The sequence below is a fragment of the Balaenoptera ricei genome, chromosome 6 (genome assembly GCF_028023285.1).
Source record: "Balaenoptera ricei isolate mBalRic1 chromosome 6, mBalRic1.hap2, whole genome shotgun sequence".
In the NCBI taxonomy this organism is placed as follows: Eukaryota; Metazoa; Chordata; class Mammalia; order Artiodactyla; family Balaenopteridae; genus Balaenoptera; species Balaenoptera ricei.
This window is the reverse complement of record NC_082644.1, coordinates 1,769,475-1,791,984: the sequence shown is the minus strand read 5'-3', so window position 1 is coordinate 1,791,984 and position 22,510 is coordinate 1,769,475. Positions and strand designations below refer to the sequence as shown.

Below are 22,510 nucleotides of genomic sequence, written 5' to 3'. Positions count from 1 at the left end.
CGGAGGGGTCCCCAGATCACCTGTCCCTGCCCCAACCCCAGGTCACTGTGAGGTCAACTGTGCAATCACACCACACACACCCATTCCCCCGCACCTGATCATTTCCAGCCTTGTTTACTAATCCCTATAAATTGAAGATCTTTTTCTGCTGACCTTTGAGACCCCTGCACATCCCACGGTCAGAGTGTTTTCCCTCTGCAGTAGGCTTTTCCACTTACTGCAATGGTCTTTTCCAGTAAATCTCTTCTTACCTAAGTCCAGATTTGTTTGTTTGTTTGTTTGTTTTAATTTATTTTATTTATTTATTTTTGGCTGCGTTGGGTCTTCCTTGCTGCGTGCGTGCTTTCTCCAGTTGTGGCGAGCGGGGGCTACTCTTCGTTGCGGTGTGTGGGCTTCTCATTGCGGTGGCTTCTCTTGTTGCGGAGCACGGGCTCTAGGCGCGTGGGCTTCAGTAGTTGGGGCACGAGGACTCAGTAGTTGTGGCTTTTGGGCTCTAGAGTGCAGGCTCAGTAGTTGTGGCGCACGGGCTTCATTGCTCTGCGGCGTGTGGGAACTTCCCGGACCAGGGCTTGAACCCTTGTCCCCTGCATTGGGAGGCGGATTCTTAACCACTGCGCCACCAGGGAAGCCCCAGATTTGTTTTTGATTTGATTTTCATGCTGCGCTAGAGATGTAAAAGATATTACTTAACTAAAGGATAGATTTCACAATTTATTGAACAACTTATATAAAGATATCTTAGGGTGGAAAGTTTTTCGTTAGACGTCCAAGTTCTCATTAGGAATTCTAACATTTTTAAGAGTTTTAGCTTGTGTAATAGCTATGCTAAATGTCTCAAACAATTACTACTTTGGCTTGAAATGCTAACGATTTTTTTTAAAGACAGAAATAAAACCCACGTTAAAATTATACATCATACACTGTAGCAGTGAGCTGAACTCTTGAAAGTAGTTTCGGATGTCTAATTATTGCATGTTTCTAAACGTCCTGTGTTCTTCCCCCAGGCAGACCCCAGGTTCTGAGCACATTTTCCATGTCCCTGAGACCAGTGGGGACACATCTACAGAGACTAGGCTGTGAGCCATTGAGAGCGTTCCACGTGGAATAAAGCACATCCGCCAGCGTCACCAGTACGTCTAGATTTATTGCCTGGGTGTCCACATTTGCCTTGCTTGCCTTCCTTAACTGCTGCTTTCTGTGACCTCATTTGTGTGTCCCCCCTGCATATCCTGGGAGCTTATCCCTCTGTCGTGGGCTCACCCATCTCTGTCCCTGCTTTTGCTCTTGGCTAGACTGTGGCGTCAAACTAGATTCTCCCCCAAATCTGACTCAGTGAGTACTTTTTCTTTGCTGCTCCTAATTTACCAAATCTTCAGACACAGAAGGGAACAGCCTTGACTAATGGCACAAATCGTACAGTTACTTTCCAGATAGGCTTTGATGCTGACGTTAAGGAGTGAAGACAAACAAGGAGCCAGGACTTTGCTGACGTTGCCTGGGCAAGTGGCTGGCTAGGCACTAATGCCAGGAACAGCAATAGCTAGAAATGTTGCCTTTACCAGAGTGGTTGTCAAATACACAGCACTCAAGCACACACGTGTGCACACACATGCCTATTTTTCCATCTAAGTCTCTTACACAGCTAAGCTTGACAAGTATATATCTGGCTGTATTCTGCTGTTTTATATCTTTATTTTCATTTAAAGGGGCCTGAGATGTTCACTTTGGCTTTATTGCGTTTGTCCAGAGTCTCGAGTGGGGAAGGGGATGGCCATGTACCCCGTTTCCCTCATCTCCCACAGCATGCTGGGACGGCTGTAAGCAGACCCACTCCTTGTAGGGAATTGACGGTTCACATTAAATAACATATTTCAATGCAATAATGTCTTTTATTATTCTGTTACACGCAATCTAACGAATTTCTGATTTAGCTATGTGCAAATCCAATCCCATACACTTTTGTCAATAGGTTTTTCTTGAATGACCTATTGATAATAATTATTCTTGGAATAATTTTAAAGAGAGAAAAGAAAATATGATTCTATAGTTTTGTAATAATGCTACTAGCAGTGCACATTAATCACAGGATCTATATTTTGACGTGTCTCTGAAAATGAGTGCATCCTCCAAATCCTTCTTTTTACTTAGTAATCGTCAGCATCACCGGCACAGATGGCAAGCAGAGCCTTCTCGTAATGCCCTGAAGCGAAATGCTGAAAAGAAGAAAATGTAATGTATTTGAAATACAGTGTCACAGTATTTCTAAAAAGAAGCATAATTCCTCTGAACTATAGAATGAAAGACCATGGGCCATTAGCATCTCAAAAATTATTTATTTTTTTCATCGAAATATTTAATATGCCCTGAGAACTATTCCCTGGAAGTTACTGAAAAATAATACCATGGTTATAATCAATAGAACGAAGTTTATATAAAGTTGATGGAACCCTAGTGTGTTTTTATAAGAAGAATAACTTCCAGTAGAATCAAATCTTCTCCTCAGCTTGAAAGAGGTGTCCTCATTTATTGTTGTAAATCAGTGTAGAGTCTGGAGGGCAGATTGGGCAATATGCCTCAGATGGCTTAAAAATGTTTATACTCATTAATGCAGAAATTCTACCTCAAGAAATCTATCCTAAGGAAATAATGATCAATTATTGATGAGCCCAAGACTTATGCTCCAAAATATACACCGTAATATTATGTATAATAGTGAAAAAGTAAAAAGCAATAAATAATAATGTGGGGTAGTTTATGTACTTTAGAACTTTTACAGTGGGATCCATGATTTAATAAAAATATTTCTTTAAGTAGTAAAACATTTTTTTAAAAGAAAACATGTACAAAAAAATTTTGTTATTGGTTATCTGTGGTGGAGAATTAGGGCCATTTTAATCCTTTTATCATGCTTCCGTAGTTTCCAAGTTTTTCAAAAAAAATGACAGTAATAAATAAAAGGAATTATAAAACTTATCTTTGTTAAAAGTCAACTCTCACATCCATGTTCTCTTACACAAAGTTGTGTAATTATAATTCACTGCCTTAAATGCACATAGTAAAGTTGCATTAATCATATGTGAATGTTAGTAGATTTTGAGGTGGCTGTCGTTAATTGCTGTATAGGTATTAGAACTAGTTTATTCATTTAGAAAATGAGTTATGACACGCATTTCTCAATGAGAAATGTTTAGCACCACTAAAAGTTTAAGGTTTTGAAGGTGGCTGTAAGGAGAGTTTTATCAAAGACGAAGGAGGAAGATGTCTCTTAAATGCTCCATTAACCCTTCCTCTTGGAAACCACTTTAGCTTCCTGAGGGCCTACAAGGTCTTCTGGGTTGTGTGATCTCTTGCTCCTTGGGTTGTCAAGTTTCTTCCGTATCTTTCAATAAACTAAAAAGCTATTTTATGCAATTGAAAATTTCAATGGAAACAACGTGGACAAGGTTAACAGGACTTAGCTATGTGCAAAATATACATTAAGATACGTTCTAGGGCCCTGTGCTTGGGTTACTGCTCTGAGGGTGCCATCTTGAAGTTCTTTATACTTTTTTGAACGAGGGGTCAAATGTTTTCATTTTCCATGGGGTGCCCCAAATTACATAGATGGTCCTACATATTCTGATAATTCTTTGCTAGGTTTTATCAAAATCCAGGCTAAAGCTTAGGTGTATCAGAATGAAGAAACCACCGGCCTGTTGACTTCTGAGTCATTGCTTCTTGGCATGAGCTTCAAGGGCTCATGGGATGGCAGTGTGCAGAATTTTGCACCCATGTGATGGGATCTGACTGGCTGCCCCCTCCTGTGACCACACAGGAGAGCTGATCTCAGAAAGCTCTTCACAGTTAATGGGCTCTTCTTGCAAAACACTTTCTTCCTGGTGCTCATCATTCTTGGGCATTTAGCTCGTAGAGCCTCATCACATGATCATGGGATGGATAGTTTACATGACAAACCAATGACTTTTGCTTAAAACACATCAAAGAGGAATCAGTTTTGTCACCGAGGTGAAAGGATTTTTCTCACCTTTTGGTGCACTAAGGCTGCCTGACCTACTAATGTAGATGATCCCAGCCAGAATATTTAACTTTTTAGATTCCACCGTGAAGTTACTTAAATTACAGCTCTTGTTTCAGTTTTGAAAAGGATCAAATATGGGTGCAAATAAATCACGAATAGGAGACTTACTTTGATATCATGGAAGAGGGACTTCCCATATCTCTCTTTGTATCGTTTCCTTATGGTCATCAGGTCTATTTCACTTCTGGCAATTAGAATCCTGATCACGGTTTTATTATGGAAACCAAAGTCCTAAAAGACACAGCCAAGGGGAGAAAAAACAATAAGGAAACAGCACCTTAAAGTCAGTCTCTCTAAAATCGACTCATCCTCTTTTCTGTGGCCCTGTGCTCCTGGTCCTGTATCCCTCAAGCCCTGGCATCCCCACCCACGAGCATTGACTCAGACTCTGCCTCCCCTCTGTGACCCGCCCCCCCAACTCCCCGCACTGTACACACACAGTGAAGTGGTCCATCTACTCTGCTTCTTAAATGCCCTCTAATCTCTATTTCCAGGGTCACAGCCTTGATGCTGGCCCTCATCACTTCACCTGACTCTGCAATAATCCTCCCTTTTATTTAAAAAAAAATTTTTTTTAATTGGAGTGTAGTTGATTTACAATGTTGTGTTAGCTTCTGCTGTACAGCAAAGTGATTCAGTTATACATGTACATATATATATATCTATATATCTATATCTATATATATATATCCACTCTTTTTTAGATTCTTTTCCCATATAGCCCATTACAGAGTGTTGAGTAGAGTCCTCTGAGCTACACAGTAGGGCCTTATTAGTTATCCGTTTTATACATAGTAGTGTGTATATGTCAGTCCCAATCTCCTAATTTATCCCTCTCCCCTTACCGCCTGGCGACCGTAAGTTTGTTTTCTATGTCTGAGACTCTATAATTCTCCCTTTTAAACCTGGTCAACCTCCCCACTGTCTCCTGAACGCTGTATTTTAAGATGCAAATCTGATCATGTGCTCTTTCTAGGTAAAAATTCTTCCTGGGTTGGGAGGTGGGTCCCAACTCTGTTAGATGAACGTCAGTGTTTCTGAGACAGCAATTATATTTTTATTTTATCGTCTGCTTATCGTGGAAAACTGTAAAAGTAAGAATTCCAGGTACTCAAAATATTTGCTGATTTAACCTCCAATACTGAAAAATACACAGCCATCCCTTTCTGTGTACTAGGTCCGGAATGAATACCGCTTCACAAAGCAATTTCAACTTGTCTGTTCAAATGGAGTACTGGTGACATCCACTGGCCAGGAAGCAGCAGCTAATTTTTGATGTCTGAATGTTTTGGGTATAGACCTACTAACAAACTTTTCCATAATTTGAAGTGATGAAAATGAATGATCCAACCAACTTCCCATATTTAAGTTGTGTATCATTCGCTTAGAATACACTGGAGAAAAACAGAGATTTTCTTTGGTGAGAGCTGGTGAAAACAGCTTTTGAACAATACTTGACATTGGCAGGAGGCCCTTGTATATGAACACTCTGATTACTGGAATATACACTCCTCTGCTGTACTTGCAAACTGTTCGTGAGTACACATACCTTCCTTTTTGCATTGACACACACAGCAAGGGTAGAGTTTTTATCTATTATTAGGATAACTGGCCCTCACTTTGGGCATAATTGGAATCAGAGTAATGTGATTATTTTCCCAAGGTCATTCACAAGTGAAGCTTTACTCTTTTTGCTGGAGAAGGAAACAGTTGATGTCATCCAATATCCTTGCCCAATACACTTTTAAATATACAGTTAATCAAATCCACCTTTATTCTTGGAAATAGAATCAAAAAGAAGCAGAGGACAGTGAGTACTGATCTTCATCCTGCGTTCTGAGGATACGTGGGTTCTTGTACCTAATAAAAAATACTTGTACCTCAATAAAAGTCAATAAATAAAATATTCTTGATGATTAGCATATTATCCAAGCTTGCTGGCTACCTCTAAGAAGTTGGTCTATAACAATTACTTTGAGGATAAAACACTCCCATAAAATTATTGTACCACTGAATTGTTTTTAATGATTTTCTTTGAGTTTTCAGGGCTATGACATGTATAGTGATTTGTATGAGATCTTTTCATTTTCTAAATATTTTCGTGCGCATTGTGGATGAGATATGCATTGTCTCATGCACATAAGTGTTTGTTTCTTTGAAAATGAATGCACCAAAGATGTGCAGTTGACTATCACCCGAAACTAAAAAACATTCTCACTTAATTACAAAAATAGCTTTAGAGTTTATTGTTGTCTAGCTGTCTCCTTTTAAGTGTTTTTTAAAATAATACTTTATGTTTAAAAATAACCACTCACGTGTTGTGTTTTTAAAGTTCAGGAATGCAGCCATTTCTTTCTGAGAGTTGGTAATGTTTTGACATTTTCTGCTTGATGCCATATGTTGTGTAATTGCTGAGTATGAGGGGGTGGTCTTCATATGTGGTAAAAGCATTTGGACCTAGCAGTTTCTCCAGATGCTAAGAAATGCTAAAGCACTTCTCCTTGGGGGAAGAGGCCCCAAGGAATACTTCTTAGGTACCTCTGTTTGATACAGAAAGCAGAGCATTATCTTTATTTGTTGGGTCTCATTTTGGTGTATAATATATTTCTTCACTGGAGCATATTTTCTTTGAAATTAATATATTTGCATACAAATTCAAATATGGGAATCAATATTCAAATAATTGAAGTAAAACTAGTCCTTTGAGAAAGTAGACATGATTTCTGGAGAAATTTTAAAAATACGTGGCTCATACTTACATGGATTGCACTATATAATCTGTAAGCAAAATAGGCTGGTTTGTCTCGAACACAGAGAACTAGGAAAAATCAGAGAGAAAAGAAGAAAGTTTGCGAGTGACAGTACATATTTTCTTCAAAATTTGGGAAACAATGAGAACGCTTTTTTTTTTTTTCCAGTTACAATCGTGGAAGACTGATATTTTGTGAGTTCTCTGTGGGAGATCCCTCATTGTACATTGTATTAAAATGTCAACATTTAGAATAGCGGTAAAACCATAACCTTCTTTACAAGGGAAAGGAAGTTAGTATGTACAAGATGAATTTAAAGGTGGGAGATCCCAATTACCTGAGAATTCAAGGTTTCCTAGTGTGAAAGTTGACAGCTGTTAGGAAGGGTATGGGTTCATGAAAGTTATTAGCTTGCCAGTTTAGTGCATTGTATCAGTAGCCGATGCATGTTTCTTCTACAGAGTTAACATTCTGTCTAAATAATTAAATTCAGGGGAAAGTGACTCAATCAAGAGCTTGCTCATGCGTCTTTAATTCAATCAGAGCTAATCAGCATTCATTGTACCAAACACATTATTACTCACCAATTGCAACTAGCAGCTCTTGAAAGGATCCATGATAACACTCATTAATGGCATCTACTATGTCTTGCCCAGAAATAGTTTGAAATTCCTGGAAAACTTCAACAAATCGATATAATTCAAAGGAGATTTCATGAATATTATAAATTTAAAATGAAAACGTGGATTTGATTGCTTATACACAGTGAAGGTAAGTAAAGTATAGGGGCGGGTGTTGGGTAGCAGTAGGCCATCTTTTAAAATGTTTTTATGGACTTTTGTGTGTTATATATAGTAGAAACAACAAAAAGGTATTTTAAAAAATAAGGGAGACAGAAAGGTACAGCAGTTTGGGGAAAGTCGAACAAAGCGCCTGTAAGACCAATAAAGCAGCTTCACACAAATCACGACTTCAGTAATAATGACCTTGGTTCATTACGGACTGGTTAACCTGTGTTCACCATATTCTTTTTAAGACAACATATGAGGCACCTAACAGGAGATAGGTAATATAGGTGAGTAAGTTCTCCATCAGAAATAGAGGTGGTTTTAAAAAGTTTAGTATTGAAAGGTTATGTGATTCAATTATTGGCAAAATAAAATTCTAGAGGAACTTCCTCCTTAGCAATGTTATTAGATGAGGCACGTCTGTATAAACATAACCCCAAAGAGGTACCTTTGAGATAACTGGCTTTCCTCTCTTCATATGTAACACCCCCCTTTCCCAATTACCTACTTGCTTCTTATTCTCTAATCAGGGGGTAGCTGTAAAGAACAGAGGGCAGTTACCCAGCCACAGCTGCTGGTAGCTCTTGTTACACAGGATCATTTGCAACAGCGTTTTGTGCTCCCCTGTCCTCTGCTGGCAGGTCTCCCACAGCACCTGAAACATCACAGGCCGCCAGGTAACACCGCGGCCCCAGGCTGGCGTGCCCAAGGTCCCGCGGTCGCCCCAGGGCTGGCCCGTTACCATGGCGTCCTGGGCGGCCGTGGCAGGGTCCGTGTACCCTTCTTCCCTGGTTCCCTGTGAAGTAAGCACAGGGTTCTCTCTGTAAGTGCTCTGAATTGACAACTTAGTAGAGTTACCGGGACACAAATCTTTGAGCCACCAAACACACTGGAGACTCCTAAGAAAGTTCTATCATTAGTCGGAGTTAGTCTACATTTCTTGGGTACTTTATGCAATGCAGGTCTTTTTAAAAATGTGGGCACTTTTCATTTTTTCTTTGTAGCCGAGGTAATCTTTCAAAGGAGTTGACAAGTTTTTTGCTTTTCCAATTCCCCGGGCGGTATCTCCGCCGCCCACCCCTTCAAACAGCGCCCACTGCCTGGCCGGCTGGTAGAGACGGGATTTTAACATCGTCAGAAGGAAAAGGCAGAGAGAAAGCGTGAGTTAATGCTCGGCCTCTGACTTGTAACATCTCCTATAGGCAACAGTAAAATAACCATGAAATCCAGAATGTGTGCAGTGAGAGTATTTTGTAAATTTGTTTCACTCCTGCCTCTTTATCATATGAAGAAAGAACAGACATGGCCAAGCTGCCCTAAGAGAAGTCCTTTCAAACAGGAGGGAAGGCGAGCTCACTAATGCAGGACCCTCTGGTCCCTGAGGGTTATGAGGACAAGAGGGCAGAAAGAGGTAGGAGAGACATGGGATGAGGCAGTTTATTTAACCCTTCCTTTCCTCTGGGTCCAGATCTGGAGGAAATGCTTTTTTTTTTCTTTTTTGACTTTGCTGGAAGAACACAGAGTACACTGCCTTCTGTTCCTGTTGTCTTTTCAGACGCCGGAAATGAACTCAGTGACAGAGCAAGATAGGGCAGCGGAGGCCCCGAAGACACCTTCCTGAGTTCATCTCAGTCCCGAAGCAGCACGAATGGGCCCCAACTCTCCCATCTGCTCCTGATGGAGGAACTTGCCTGCTGGCTGACAAGCCGGCAGCGGAGCCTGACGGAGGGAGTGGTTTATGGCCACAGTGGGGCAGACCCTTCCAGCAGGCCAGGGCTGTGAGACAGACCGCGCTGGCTGGAACCCTGTGGAGGACACAGCCGGGCACCAGTGGGAGTCTTAGGCTCCAGAGAGAGCAAGGGTGAGGCCGAACCATCCTGAAAGGTTACTTGGTTCTGGTCAAACTGAGACGGAAAAAGCGATATAAGTTAACCAGCTTAGCTGGTCAAGTCTCGTCTTCTCAATGGGATTTGCCCTGACCAAGCTGTGCAACGTTGTAACCTACCCACCATCCCCTCCCCTGCCCTGCCGTATCCTTCATCACCTAACATGCTGTGAAATGCACCAATTTATTAGATTTCTCCTTAGCTGTCTGCATCCCCCGACTAGAATGCAAGCTTCTTAAGACTGGGGTCTTTGTCTCTTTTGATAATTCCCAATTGCCCTTGGCACGTTGTAGGCTTTTGAGAAATATTCACTGAATCAATACTAAACGAAGGAAGGAAAGTTAAAGAAATACCTTTTAGATGGCAGAATTGAAACACCAGTTAGTAGAAACGGGAAGATTTTCTGGATCATTGAAGTGTTTTTCGTGATTTCCAATCAAACGATGTAGCTAAGTAAACACCTACGCATGCAAAGTTTGTGAGAAATATTTAAGAATTTTCTGCAGTTCTGAAATTTTTGTGAGAGATTTGATTTTGGGACATTTAACTTGAGATGGTGCCCAGCTGTTTACTTCTTTGTGCAGTTAATTGCCAAAAGCACTTTAAGCAGACCAGTAGATTAAAAAAATGTGAATCAGTTACTGTGGGATTTAGCTTTTCCCAGCAAGTGGATTTTGTCACATAAAAAGCCTAAGACAGTAGACTGGTAGGTGATGTAAATGCCAGAGAAACGGCATAAATGAGAATTGGGGTTAGGGGCAAAATAAAAATGTGAAAGGAAGAAATTAAAGGAATTAAAATCTGGCTGGAAGTATTAGGAGCAAAGTGGCTACAGATGATCCCCAGGGGCCTCAGGGCATGAGTCTGAGGAAGCATCACGGGGAGACTCCTGACAGCCAAGATGAGGACAGTTTCCATGTTTTCTGTCTGTGGAAACATTTATCATCTGCAGTGTGATTTGCACATATGGATTAATTGATCTTTAAGTGACTAACTTTTCATTATTTGACAGATAATTAGATCTGTAAATCTGGTTTAATAAAAGCACAGGAAGTGCTGTGAGTCGGTTCAGTGATTGGCATTAGTTTTCAAGAAGAATGTGTTCTGGTTGAGTGGTTTTCTTATTAGAAATAGCCCTGTTGGAAAATTCTTTATAGATTAAAAGCTCTTTTTTTTTCCCAGAAAATATGACAGTAATTTAAACACTTCATGTTTCATGAATACCTTAAAGCTTCCAATTCCCTCAATCTCTATTAATTCACAAAAAGGAGGTGTATCTGAATGTTCATGATGTCAAAAAGATGAAAGCCATGGGCGGTGTTTCCTTTGATTCTGAAAGTGAAGATGCAGAGGGAGGAGAAGGATGTGATTATAATTGCTGAAGAATTTTAGAATATGGGTACTGGGAGGAAATGGAGCAGAATGGGTTCACTTCCTTTAATTTACAGGGTAAATGTCTGGAATCTCAAGAAAGCAAAATGATAAACCCAAGGACACACAACTGACTTAGAGTGAAGAGCAAAAGATACATAGATATATACCTGGTTGTTTTACACAGAGTATCTATCTATCTATCTGTCCATCTATTATCTATCCGTCATCTATCTACCTGTCTACCTATCTATATCTCTATCTATCTATCTATCTATGTATCTATCATCTATCTACGTATCTATCTACCTATGTATCTATCATCTATCTATCTATGTATCTATCATCTCTCTATGTATATATGTATGTATGTATCTATCATCTACCATCTATCAAACATCTATCTATAGAGAGAGATGGGGCAGAGAGAATAAGGATCCCAGCTGGAGGGTAGAAGGAACTTGGTCACGTGATAGTGCCCCTCAGTTATTTGGCTGGAACTCATCACCTATTTTTGTAAGATGTCTAGACAGAGTCTCTGAAATGGTGTACACCACAGAGAGTGGTCAGAAGTGATGGACTTCTTCAATTCTCTAGTTAACGTTACATCTTTTTCCACTCTTGGAAATTTACTGATCCAAAGCCTAAACCAGTAGGTCCATAGGAAGAGCCATTAATGTAGAAGTCAGAAGTCAGTGGTCAGACTTCAAAATATTTAAACATCTATGAGAAATTATACATTTTACTAAGCATTACATGGGACTCCTGATCTTGAAATATAAGTTTTTTACTTCCATTTTCAATTATGAGTTAAGTGCTTTCTTTGAAATGTGTATTATCTTATACTCGTAAATTGTGTTTTACATTTTAAGGGGAATATACTATGAAACCTTATAAATACATAATATTTAAGTAAACCTCATTAATTTCCCTTGGCTTCTTATAAAATCTAGGTCTTGCTTCACCATCAGTTTTTTTTTTTTTAGAGGTACATTCCATGTCTATTGATAGGAATACTCAATATTGTCAAGATGTCAGTTCTTAACTTAATCTGTAGGTTCAACACAGTCTCAATCAAAATCTCAGCAAGTTATTTTGTGGATATCAATAAATTGATTCTTAAGTTTATATGGCGAGACCTAGGATAGCCAACACAATATTGAAGGAGAAGAACAAAGTCAGAAGACTGTCACTACCTAACTTAAAGCTTACTATAAAGCTCCAGTAATCAAGGCAATGTGGAATTGTCACCATCAATTTTTATATTCTATGTTGAAAGGACAATTTTACTGCTCTGAAGAGCTGTTTCAAGGTTAAACACACACACACACTTAAGTTCCAACTCTAGAAATTGAACTTAAGAAGTAATACTTTATCCTGTAAAGTCATAATCCAAATTAGGTGAAACCCAGTGATAAAATAAATTGTGTATTATTTTAAAATATGTGTGTCTATACAAATAATATTATATGTACAAATACACATCCTCACATTTATACTCTATCAAAAATAAAGCATTATTGTTTAATTTCAGGAAAAAGGAACTGCAATTGTGCATAAGATAGATAGCCCTATTACATCAAGGGAAAATATCGTTCACTGATTTTTTACCCTTGTGACTTATTTTCTCTCAAGTTTAGTTTTCAGAACTGTGTGTTTTTTTCCTGAAATATAAGAGCTTTGCTTTATAAAAACACACTGCGATCCTGATTCTTGGCTGTCAGTTACTTTTACGGGGTTTGTAGCATAACCTTTGACAAGGTGCAGAGATTCTGAGAGGTTATTTGAGTACTTGATCATTGGAATTTTACCAAATAGAAGTAGAACTGGAGTACAATCAGATGGGGTTGGAGGTGGGAGCAATCACATTTAACAGTGGAGGTGGAGGTATGGTGTCTTGGGGCTCTTTTCAGGTTAGTCTCTCACTCAGCAGACGTGAAACGTCAGGCCAGCCACGGAGCCCATCTGAGCTCCCAGGGACGGGGTGCAGCCATTCGGCTCCCCTGGGGAGCTGACTCTGAGATGGAGACCAGCAGGTATCTTGTTATATTTTTTTGCCTTTAAAAAAAAAAATTTATTGAAGTATAGTTGATTTACAATGTTGGGTTAGTTTCAGGTGTATAGCAAAGTGATTCAGTTATACACGTACACATATTGAAAAGATACCTGCGCCCCTATGTTCATAGCAGCACTGTTTACAATAGCCAGGACATGGAAGCAACCGAAATGTCCATCAGCAGATGAATGGATAAAGATGTGGTCCATATATACAATGGAATATTACTCAGCCATAAAAAAGAATGAAATAATGCCATTTGCAGTAACATGGATGGACCTAGAGATGATCATACTAAGTGAAGTAAGTCAGACAGAGAAAGAGAAATACCATGTGATATCGCTTATAGGTAGAATCTAAAACATGATACAAATGAACTTATTTACAAAACAGATTCTTGTTATTATGGGATGTGCTGGGGATCAACTGTGGATGGGAGAGAAAAGAAGCTGAATTTGGAAGGAGAGGCTGGGCTGTGATATAGGCCTAGTGGAATGTGATATAGGCCAGTGGAATGCAAAATAGTCCTAATGAAATATATTTTTTGTCTTACTAAAAAGCTTATATATTTCTTTAATAAATTGAAATAAATTTCTTTTTGGATACTAAGAAAGTAAAAACGTGTTTGCTATTAAGATGCAACTCGTGGATTTATAATAGGACTTTAGGTTTTATTAGCGGCAGTACTAATGCCGACACGAATTTCTGACTGGAAACTGTTGTTTTAATTTACATTATGGAGCATCAGTCCTAGAAAACCAAGAGATGAAGACCCTTCTAAATTGAGAGAATGTTTTAATTAATCTTACAACGTTGACAAGTTAGAAAATATTCAATTGACATGTTGCCAAGTAAGATTATTTTTAATATTAATAATGATTATTAAAAACTTTTTTTCCTATAACGACTCAACTTCTGTCACAAATTTAAATAAGCTTATTTCTACAACACCTTACACAGAAGTCTCAAGTTGGACGATATCTATTCTCTATTGATGTTCTCATCCCAGAGATTAGAATCTTCAGAATAGGACTTGATGAATTGATACAGGCAGTTTTATGAACTATGCGGCCACGCCATGCACATCCAAATTAAACCACAGCAAACCAAATTAAACAAGAAAGCAAATTCTTGATTTTGTTTTTACAAATAGAATTTTTACTTTAATTGAAAGGTCAGTGGATTTGCTCAGTACTGTGCCATTTTTTTCAGTTGAACAATTTGAAGAAATCCAACCAGCCCTAGTCACCAATCTCTCCTCCGTCTGGGGCAGCTAATACTTGCTTCCTCTGGAATCTTTCCTTTTGGATTTCTTTATTTCTAATTCAAAACTGACAATAACTTGGGCACAAAAAAAAAGAGTAAAAAAAATTTTAAATCCTTGTTGCCTGGCAATGAATGGAATTGTTAGTTTGTGTTCTAATCTGGCTGATATATTTATTCATTCTTAAATTATAGAGACTATTGTGAAGTACAGTATAAAGTTTTTAATCACAATAAACACACATTAAAGAAACCACACCTCCTGTGTTTGATTGGGTGTGTTAATCCACCCCGAATGAGGAAGATAGCAAAATTGCCCAGTCAGAAAAGAAGGAAAATGAAGTAGTCATTTAAATTTGCACACTGCCATTGATATTTTAAAGGAAAAAAAATCATTATCAATAGTCATTTTCTCATTTTAACTATTTTCTGTATATAGACTAGTTCTAGACAGGGTAGAAAGAATTCTTAATTTTTATCTTTCTTGTGAAAAGTAATACAATACTTTAACTTGAGAAATAAATTTGTTCATTTTTGTAAAAAAAACTTTGTAGAATTAAAAAAAAAGAACTCTCTCTAGGTAAAAGTTTGAACCTGCAATTTCAGAAAGAAAAATTAGCATATGGCTGTGGGTCTATTTTCTGGAGTGGTTGGGAGATTTTCTGTATCTTTTTCCTGACCTGATGTTCCCTTGTTTTCTTTCATTCTATAAGTTCTATAACCTGGGCTGCAACATCAAGAGTTCCATCCACTGCTCTCCCTGCTAGAAGATGGCTAGTCAACAATCTGAGTGATAACACAGAGGAACCGAAATAGCTTTTCTTGCCTAAATTCAAGCCCCTTGTTTCCTGCTGAATCCTCTCCCATTTCCTGCATCACTTCATCAGGTACTGAGGGTGTGTCTGATTGATTTGGTCAACACAAAGTCAAGGAGAAGATGGAATTACAGAAATAAAGAGATGGTAAGAAGGGAAAACTAGTTTTTATTTTCAATAATCCAGATTCCCCTAATTTAAAGTCATAAGTGAGGCTCCTGGATCCCTCTGTATATTGTACTCTCATCTGGTGATTCTGACTATTCACCTATTGGTGTGGTCCTGGGTCCCTGGGGCCTTAGACGATGTTCTCATTCTACTAATTGTAACCGTAATATTTTTAATCTGTTAACACCCTTGTAATATATAATTATCTATGCATTTATTGATAATTATAATCATTTTACTTATAGTAGATTGTTTTGAGAACAGAGATGGTGTCTTATTCATATTTGTTTGTTTCTATATCCAACCCAAGTTTCTATCGTAGTGCCTTGAATTTAGCTGGCATTCAGTACTTGTTATTGTACAGAATTCACTGTTAAACTGGAGTTTTCTGTCCTATTTTTGAAAATGAAACATACCTATTTTTTTTAATAGTGCAAAATGGTGTGAATTTTGGAGTTTCATACCTGGACCAAGTTTACCAGCGTATCTCTGAAGTGTCCCGAGGTCTCTGAGTAAATGTCCTCCTGCAGGTCGCGGCTGTATTCTGGGTACGAGAACGCCCATGTTGGAGGGTTGGTTTACGATAGAACCACGTATCGCTGTGCTTGCCTAGGTCAGCGCTACTTCCCCCGTATGAGTGGAAAGTGAGGAGACATCTAATCTGCTGACATTTCTTTGTCTTTTACCACATTCTACTCACATGAAGCCAATAAACAGTCCACCCAAGTAATTTGACAGCAATGGTAACATAGGCCCAGGTCTGTTTTCTTAAAAAAAAAATACTGTGTCTATTCCAAAACTGAAAAACAACATTGAGAATCGTTTCGCATTCTGCAATCTTTAAAATTCAGAATTCTGCCTTCTCTTTCCTTAGCGCACTGCCCAGCCCAGCTCTTCCCAAGTTTTTGTCCTGTCTTAATATTGTCACTGAAGGGTCTTACTTCACTCCCCTTGGGAAAGTCTTGTTTTTGTTTGAATGCAATAGAACTGATTGTCTGGAACATTTTCTTGACAGTTCAATGTCACATAATACATGATGCAATGGAACTTAAGGCATTAAGCCTTTTTAAAAATGAAAAGAGTTAACCTTTCCACTTTTAAAATGCGTAAAAATCTGATTTGGAGGTGGATCGCAGTGATTATGAGGTTTATGTAAATTGAAGTAGTTGCCCATATTTGTAGAATTCACTGAGCGATCATCGCGCTTTGCTTTGTTCTGTCTTTATACCTGGTCCCTCCTAGGTAAGAGATACGATGCTCCCTGAGCCACTGTGCCAGGTACTTGCTGTCCTAATGTAAACACCCACCTCACAGAAACTAGTAATTATTTTCCTGGAAAGTCCGCTTAACTTGATTGTCTAGGGAATTGTTTCATTTTTAGTACCCTGATCATCGATTCTACCTAGTGAATTAATTAGTCTTGAGTGAGTGGTATTTCACATATGAGTGTCTTAGAAAATTCTTTAAAATACATAAACTGGAATATTTTATGTGTTATTTGGAAAATATAAAGTTTATATGAGTGTAAAACATATGTACAAATGTGTATTTCCTTACGCAAATAGTAGGCTTCTCGCATCTGGAAAATTTCTCCGTTTGTTCTTGAAGCTAATATATCAATGAGGCAATTCTCATCAGTGCCTGCTCCCTAGAAAGACAGAACGAGAGAAATATAAAGGCATCTGTGCTGGAAATAACAGTGCAGTCTGTGCAGTAAAGGGATACAGCCTCCCTGGTGTTCTGAGAGGTGGCAGAGGGCAAGGTAGTATGTTTGGGATAAAGACAGGCCCAGTTCAGTCTGCCTCTGCTACTTACTAGCTGTTTGGTCCCAAGAAGATAATATTATCTGAAACTCTGTTCCTTCCTAGAGTAAAACAGCATGGGCATTTCTAAATAATGTGGGAAAAGATGTTTAAACAATGCTTATGACACTGATTTTTTTCCTGCTAGAATATCAATTCTTGGGCAAGCTCGAATTTGACCCTGGGTCTCTAATTTTGCAAAGATGTTTCAGAGACGTCTCCCTGCCTCTCCCTGGATGTGGACTTCTGCACCGTTTGCCTAAACGTTTGGACTGGGTACTTTCTGTAGTCTCTTTCAGCCATAGGCATGAACTCTTCTCTGATGGTGATTTTAAAGACAACACATCTTTTTCAGAAAGCTTCAGAAATCCTTTCCATTCTATGAGACATTGATACAATGTAACAGTATCATCTAAACAGTAACATAGGACTTTCTCCTTATAGTTTTTAGTCACATCATTTTGCAAGAGGTAGGGATTGACATTATGCAACACTCAATACTCTGTAATGACCTATATGGGAAACGAATCTAAAAAAACAAATAAGAGTGGAGTGGATATATGCACATGTATAACTGATTCACTTTGCTGTACACCTGAAACGAACACAACAGTGTAAATCAACTATACTCCAATAAAATTTTTTTTTAAATAGTAAAAAAAAATTCAATACTTTTGAGATTCATATCTACTCACTGAATTTGAGTAAATTCCACATATGGAATTGTAAAAAAAAATAGTTGAAATTCATATTTTACATAAGGCTTATTCTGATCTACAAATATGATGGCCAAGATCCAGATTCCATAATTTTTTTCCCTTTCCCTTTTCGAGTCACACACTGTTCCCAGACCAGGGTAATCAGGTCATTGGCAGGCATTGTATTGGAATGATTACAGCAGCTCTGCAGGTGTTTCATATCAGCATTTGGAAAGATGTGAAAAGCCCTTTGTCCCCCATCCCTAGCCAACAAACCTCTAACAAATCTGTAGTTAATTTCTTTCCTGTAAGAAAGAATTGTTCTAATCCTTCAGAAGTAATATTTTGCTACATTTGAGCGATAGTTTTTGTAAAGGATTGATTTAGAGTCACAAAAATAAAGATGTCATCTATATTTTGTCTCTGACTCAGTATTACTGCTGACTCATTACTTTATGAGCCCAATTTTTACCACAGTGTAAAGAGATTCACATGAATTATAATATTTCCTCTTAATGTATGAAGATATACTGGGGAGAGACAAATCCAAACAGCCCCGGAAGCTTTCCTTTTGGCAGGTTGGCACAGAGCGGGGTTGGTGGGTCTGAGTTTGCACAACAGGAGAATCGACTGATCCCGCCGCTGGGCTCTGGAGGTCCCCCCTTTCCTGACCACCCCCCCCCAGCATTTCTTTTGTTTCTTCTTTGCGCAGAAGTTCCCTCCCCTCCCTGATCACACATAGCAGCGTCACAGGGCAGGTCCCGCACTATGGAAATAGTTTCGCATCCGACCTCTACCTTCATGGCGTGCCAGAGCTCGTGGGCATCGTAGGAGGGCGGTGGGTACATGAGGCCCACCATGACCTCCTTGAAGTGATCGGAAAGCTTCTCCTTCAGGTCACTAACCAGGTCCTGTGGAGGGAAAAACAAATACCTTCATTATATCGCTTACCAATTTTATGAGAGAAGTGGGGTAATTGTAGAAAGTCTTCTAGTACGATTTCCTTTTCCACGTCACTTCACATAATAACTAGTCTGGTTTTAGTTCACACGTGTGTACGTGGGTTACACGAGATCGTGGACTTGAGGGTTTGAAAATGACTGATGTGATGACATCTCTGCATGAAACATCATCTGTATGGATATTCTAGTCACGTAAACACAGAAGGATAACTCCTTCCCTAATCCCAACCCGACCCCTCTTCTCATCTCATTATGAAAATAAATAAAATTTGAAACCTGAAAGCATTTTAGTTGGGAGTGCTTAGTTTTCTTGTGTGGAATTAATGAAAGAAAGTCCTTAAAGAAAATATGCATTTTATTTTATCATTATAGCAATGTCTTTTAGCAAAGAGTTTCTCGTTATACTATTGCCAAAAAGCTTGTATAAATGAATTAAGTAGTCTTAGAACTTTCTTCAAATAGTCACATGAATACACTTACTGAAAATATTGAAAATTAAATGCTTAAAAAGAAAAATAAGTGTGCTGGATTTTTGGCCTTGAAATACAGGTACAAGAGCATGAAATCGATCGTTTTAATGTGACTTTCCTTTTACTCATGTAGAGTGGATGTTTAAAAACATATATGCTCAATTTATTTTTTGTAGGGTTACAAAGATATCTGAAAGATGTTTAAAATTTACCATTTCTTGCTAAAATGTATAGTGTATATTCAGTTTTATGTTGAAATACACAACATTTTAGTTCTGACTTGGTTCAATAATATAATTCAATAAGGCATAATAAATAAGCTTTGTTACAATAAAAACGAAATAGTCATAATTTTCATTTTATTTAGTATAATCTGGCAGCACGTTTCCTATACTGTGGGTTTTCTTTTTTAACCAATGAAAGCATCATCCACAAGGTGGTAATTGGTAACAGAGAGAATCTATTGAATTTTCGCCCAGGTCAGTGCAATTTGTTTAATGAGCAGTTAATAGGTGTCTGGAGTTGTGGCAGGTGCTTGGAGTAGATATAAGACTTATAAGATCGCTTCCTCATGGAGCTGGTAGTCTAGTTAATTCCCTCGTTGTTCACCATCGACTGTTTCTAATCCCTTTACCAAATAGTCCTGAAGGTGCTATTAGGAGACAGGTGATAGCAATGGATAAAGCTGACATGAACATCTGAGCTTGTGAAGCCTTTGTTCTCACGCTCACACGAGCTCAATACATCTTTTTTGAAGGAAAGATGGCAGTGTATTCAATGGGTGTTTATTTCTACTCTTTCCCAGACATGGTGGTAGGAGCTGGAGAAAGATAACACATGGTCTCTGTTTTCAAGAGGACCAACATCCCATAAACCCAGACGTAGTGTAAGTAAAAATGTGAGCTAATGCTTTCGAAGGCTCTGATCTTCATGTTTCACTTTATAAGATCCTAAAGCAGTAGTTCAAGAGAGTTCTAAGAATTCAGATAAGATATCAGAATGGCCTTACAGGATCAGAGGACAGAAGACACAGTTACACAAGGAAGGACAAGTGGCATGGAAGTAGGAGTTCAGATGCCATTTGTGATGGTTAATTTTATGTCAGCTTGGATGGGCCACAGCACCCGGATATTTGGTCAAACATTCTTCTAGATGTTTCTGTGAAGGTATTTTTAAAAAAAATGTTTTTTAAATGAAGTATAGCTGATTTACAATGTTGTGTTAGTTACTGCTGTACAGCAAAGTGACTCAGTTATACATGTATATACATTCTTTTTTCCCGTTTTTTTCCATTATGGTTTATCCCAGGATGTTGAACATAGTTCCCTGTGCTCTACAGTAGGACCTTGTTGTTTATCCATTCTGTATATAATAATTTGCATCTCCTAATCCCAAACTCCCACTCCATCCCTCCTCCACCCCCGTCCCACTTGGCAACTACAAGTCTGTTCTCTATGTCTGTGAATCTGTTTCTGTTTAATAGATAATGTCATTTGTAAGTTGTATTTTAGATTCCACATATGAGTGATATCATATGGTGTTTGTCTTTCTCTTTCTGACTTACTTCACTTAGCATGATAATCTCTATCATATCATGTTGCTGCAAATGGCATGATTTCATTCTTTTTTATGGCTGAGCAATATTCCATTGTATATATGGACCACATCCTGTGAAGGTATTTTTTAGATGATTAACATTTAAATCAGTGGACTTCGAGTAAAGCAGATTACTCTCCACAATGTGGGTGGGTCTCATTCAGTCAGTTGAAGACTTTCTAAAAAAAGATTGATTTTCCTTCAAGAATTCTACCAGCAGATGGCCTTTGGAACTGAGCAGCTACCCTCTCTGAGGCTCTAGCCTGCCATAGTCTCTGCTGGCCTGCCATGTGTATTTGGGCTTGCAGGCCTCTGCAATCACGTGAGCTAATTCCTCAAATTCTCTCTCTCTCTAGACATCTGTTGACATCGTTCCCAACAGTGAGGACCTTGCATAGTTGGAACAGCACGTGGTTGAGATGTTTCCTTCAATATGGCTCATAATGTGCCTCTAACAGGTGTTTATTCTCCCACTACAACAAAATTAACTTCAAACTAACAATAAAAATATATCTGGAGAATCCCAAATGTTTGGAAATTTTAAAATGCACTTTTGTATGATCCAAATCTCAAAGAATATATCACAAGGGAGTTAGAAAATACTTTTAATTTAATGAAGGTGAAAATGCAGCATGTCAAAATTTGTGAGATGCAGTGAAGACAGTGATTGAAGATACACTTTTAGCTTTAAATATTCATGTTAGGAGAGAAACATACAATCAATGACCTAATTTTCCACCTCAAAAAATCTAGAAAAAGGAAGAGTAAATTAAGTCCAGGATAAGAAGGAAGGAAATAAGAATAAGATCAGAAATCAATGAAACAGAAAATAAATACTAGAAACTGTGAATGAAATCAAAATGTAATTTTCTGAAAAGATGAGTAATGTTAATAAAATTCTAATTAGACTGACAAGAAAAAAAGAAAATACAAAAATATTGGCAAGGTAAGAGTGACATATACAAATACTACAGACATTAAAGGAAAAAAGAATATTATGACCACATTTATAACACTATATATATAAGTGAAATATAGCTGATTTACAATGTTGTGTTAGTTTCAAGTGTATAGCAAAGTGATTCAGTTATACATATATATATATTTTAATTTTTTCCAGATTCTTTTCCCTTATAGGTTATCACAAAATATTGAGTAGAGTTCCCTGTGCTATACAGTAGGTCCTTGTTGTTTATCTATTCTATATACAGTAGTGTGTGTCTGTTAATCCCATACTCCTAATTTATCCCTCCTTCCCCCGCCTTGGCAATCACAGGTCTATTCTCTATGCTGTCAGTTTGTTTCTGTTTTGTAAATAAGTTCATTTGTGTCATATTTTAGATTCCACATATAAGTGATATCATATGATATTTGTCTTTCTTTTTCTGTTTTACTTCACTTAGTATAATTATTTCTAGGTCCATCCATGTTGCTGCAAATGGCATTATTTCATTCGTTTTCATGGCTGAGTAATATTCCATTGTATATATGTACCACATCTTCTTTATCCATTCATCTGTTGATGGACATTTAAGTTACTTCCATGTTTTGGCTATTGTAAATAGTGCTGCAGTGAACATTGGGGTGCATGTATCTTTTTGAATTATGCCATCATCAAAAAGTCTACAAATAATAACTGCTGGAGAGGCTGCTCACCATCTATAGGTTATGCCTATCGCCTTGCTGGTGCATCCCTAGAAGCTGCCTGTGGCTGCATCACAGAAACAGCCAAGCAGAAGCCAAGGCTTGATTTGCTGGAGAGGGTGTGGAGAAAAGAGAGCCCTCCTACACTGTTGGTGGGAATGTA

The 22,510-nt window shown here is 38.2% G+C and overlaps 1 protein-coding gene across 1 annotated transcript in view; it reads right to left on the bottom strand.

Annotated features, from left to right (window-relative positions):
* Positions 1–2,144: 2,144 nt before the first annotated feature.
* Positions 2,145–22,510, bottom strand: part of ANXA10 (annexin A10) — a 65,981-nt gene continuing 45,615 nt past the window's right edge. The window contains exons 4-12 of the mRNA XM_059926711.1: positions 18,473–18,586; positions 16,733–16,823; positions 15,640–15,719; positions 8,359–8,412; positions 8,178–8,271; positions 7,413–7,508; positions 6,838–6,896; positions 4,187–4,309; positions 2,145–2,213 (exon numbers count right to left, since the gene is read on the bottom strand). Of these exons, the coding sequence (XP_059782694.1) occupies positions 2,145–2,213; positions 4,187–4,309; positions 6,838–6,896; positions 7,413–7,508; positions 8,178–8,271; positions 8,359–8,412; positions 15,640–15,719; positions 16,733–16,823; positions 18,473–18,586 (780 nt within the window). The remainder of the gene's footprint in view (positions 2,214–4,186; positions 4,310–6,837; positions 6,897–7,412; positions 7,509–8,177; positions 8,272–8,358; positions 8,413–15,639; positions 15,720–16,732; positions 16,824–18,472; positions 18,587–22,510) is intronic.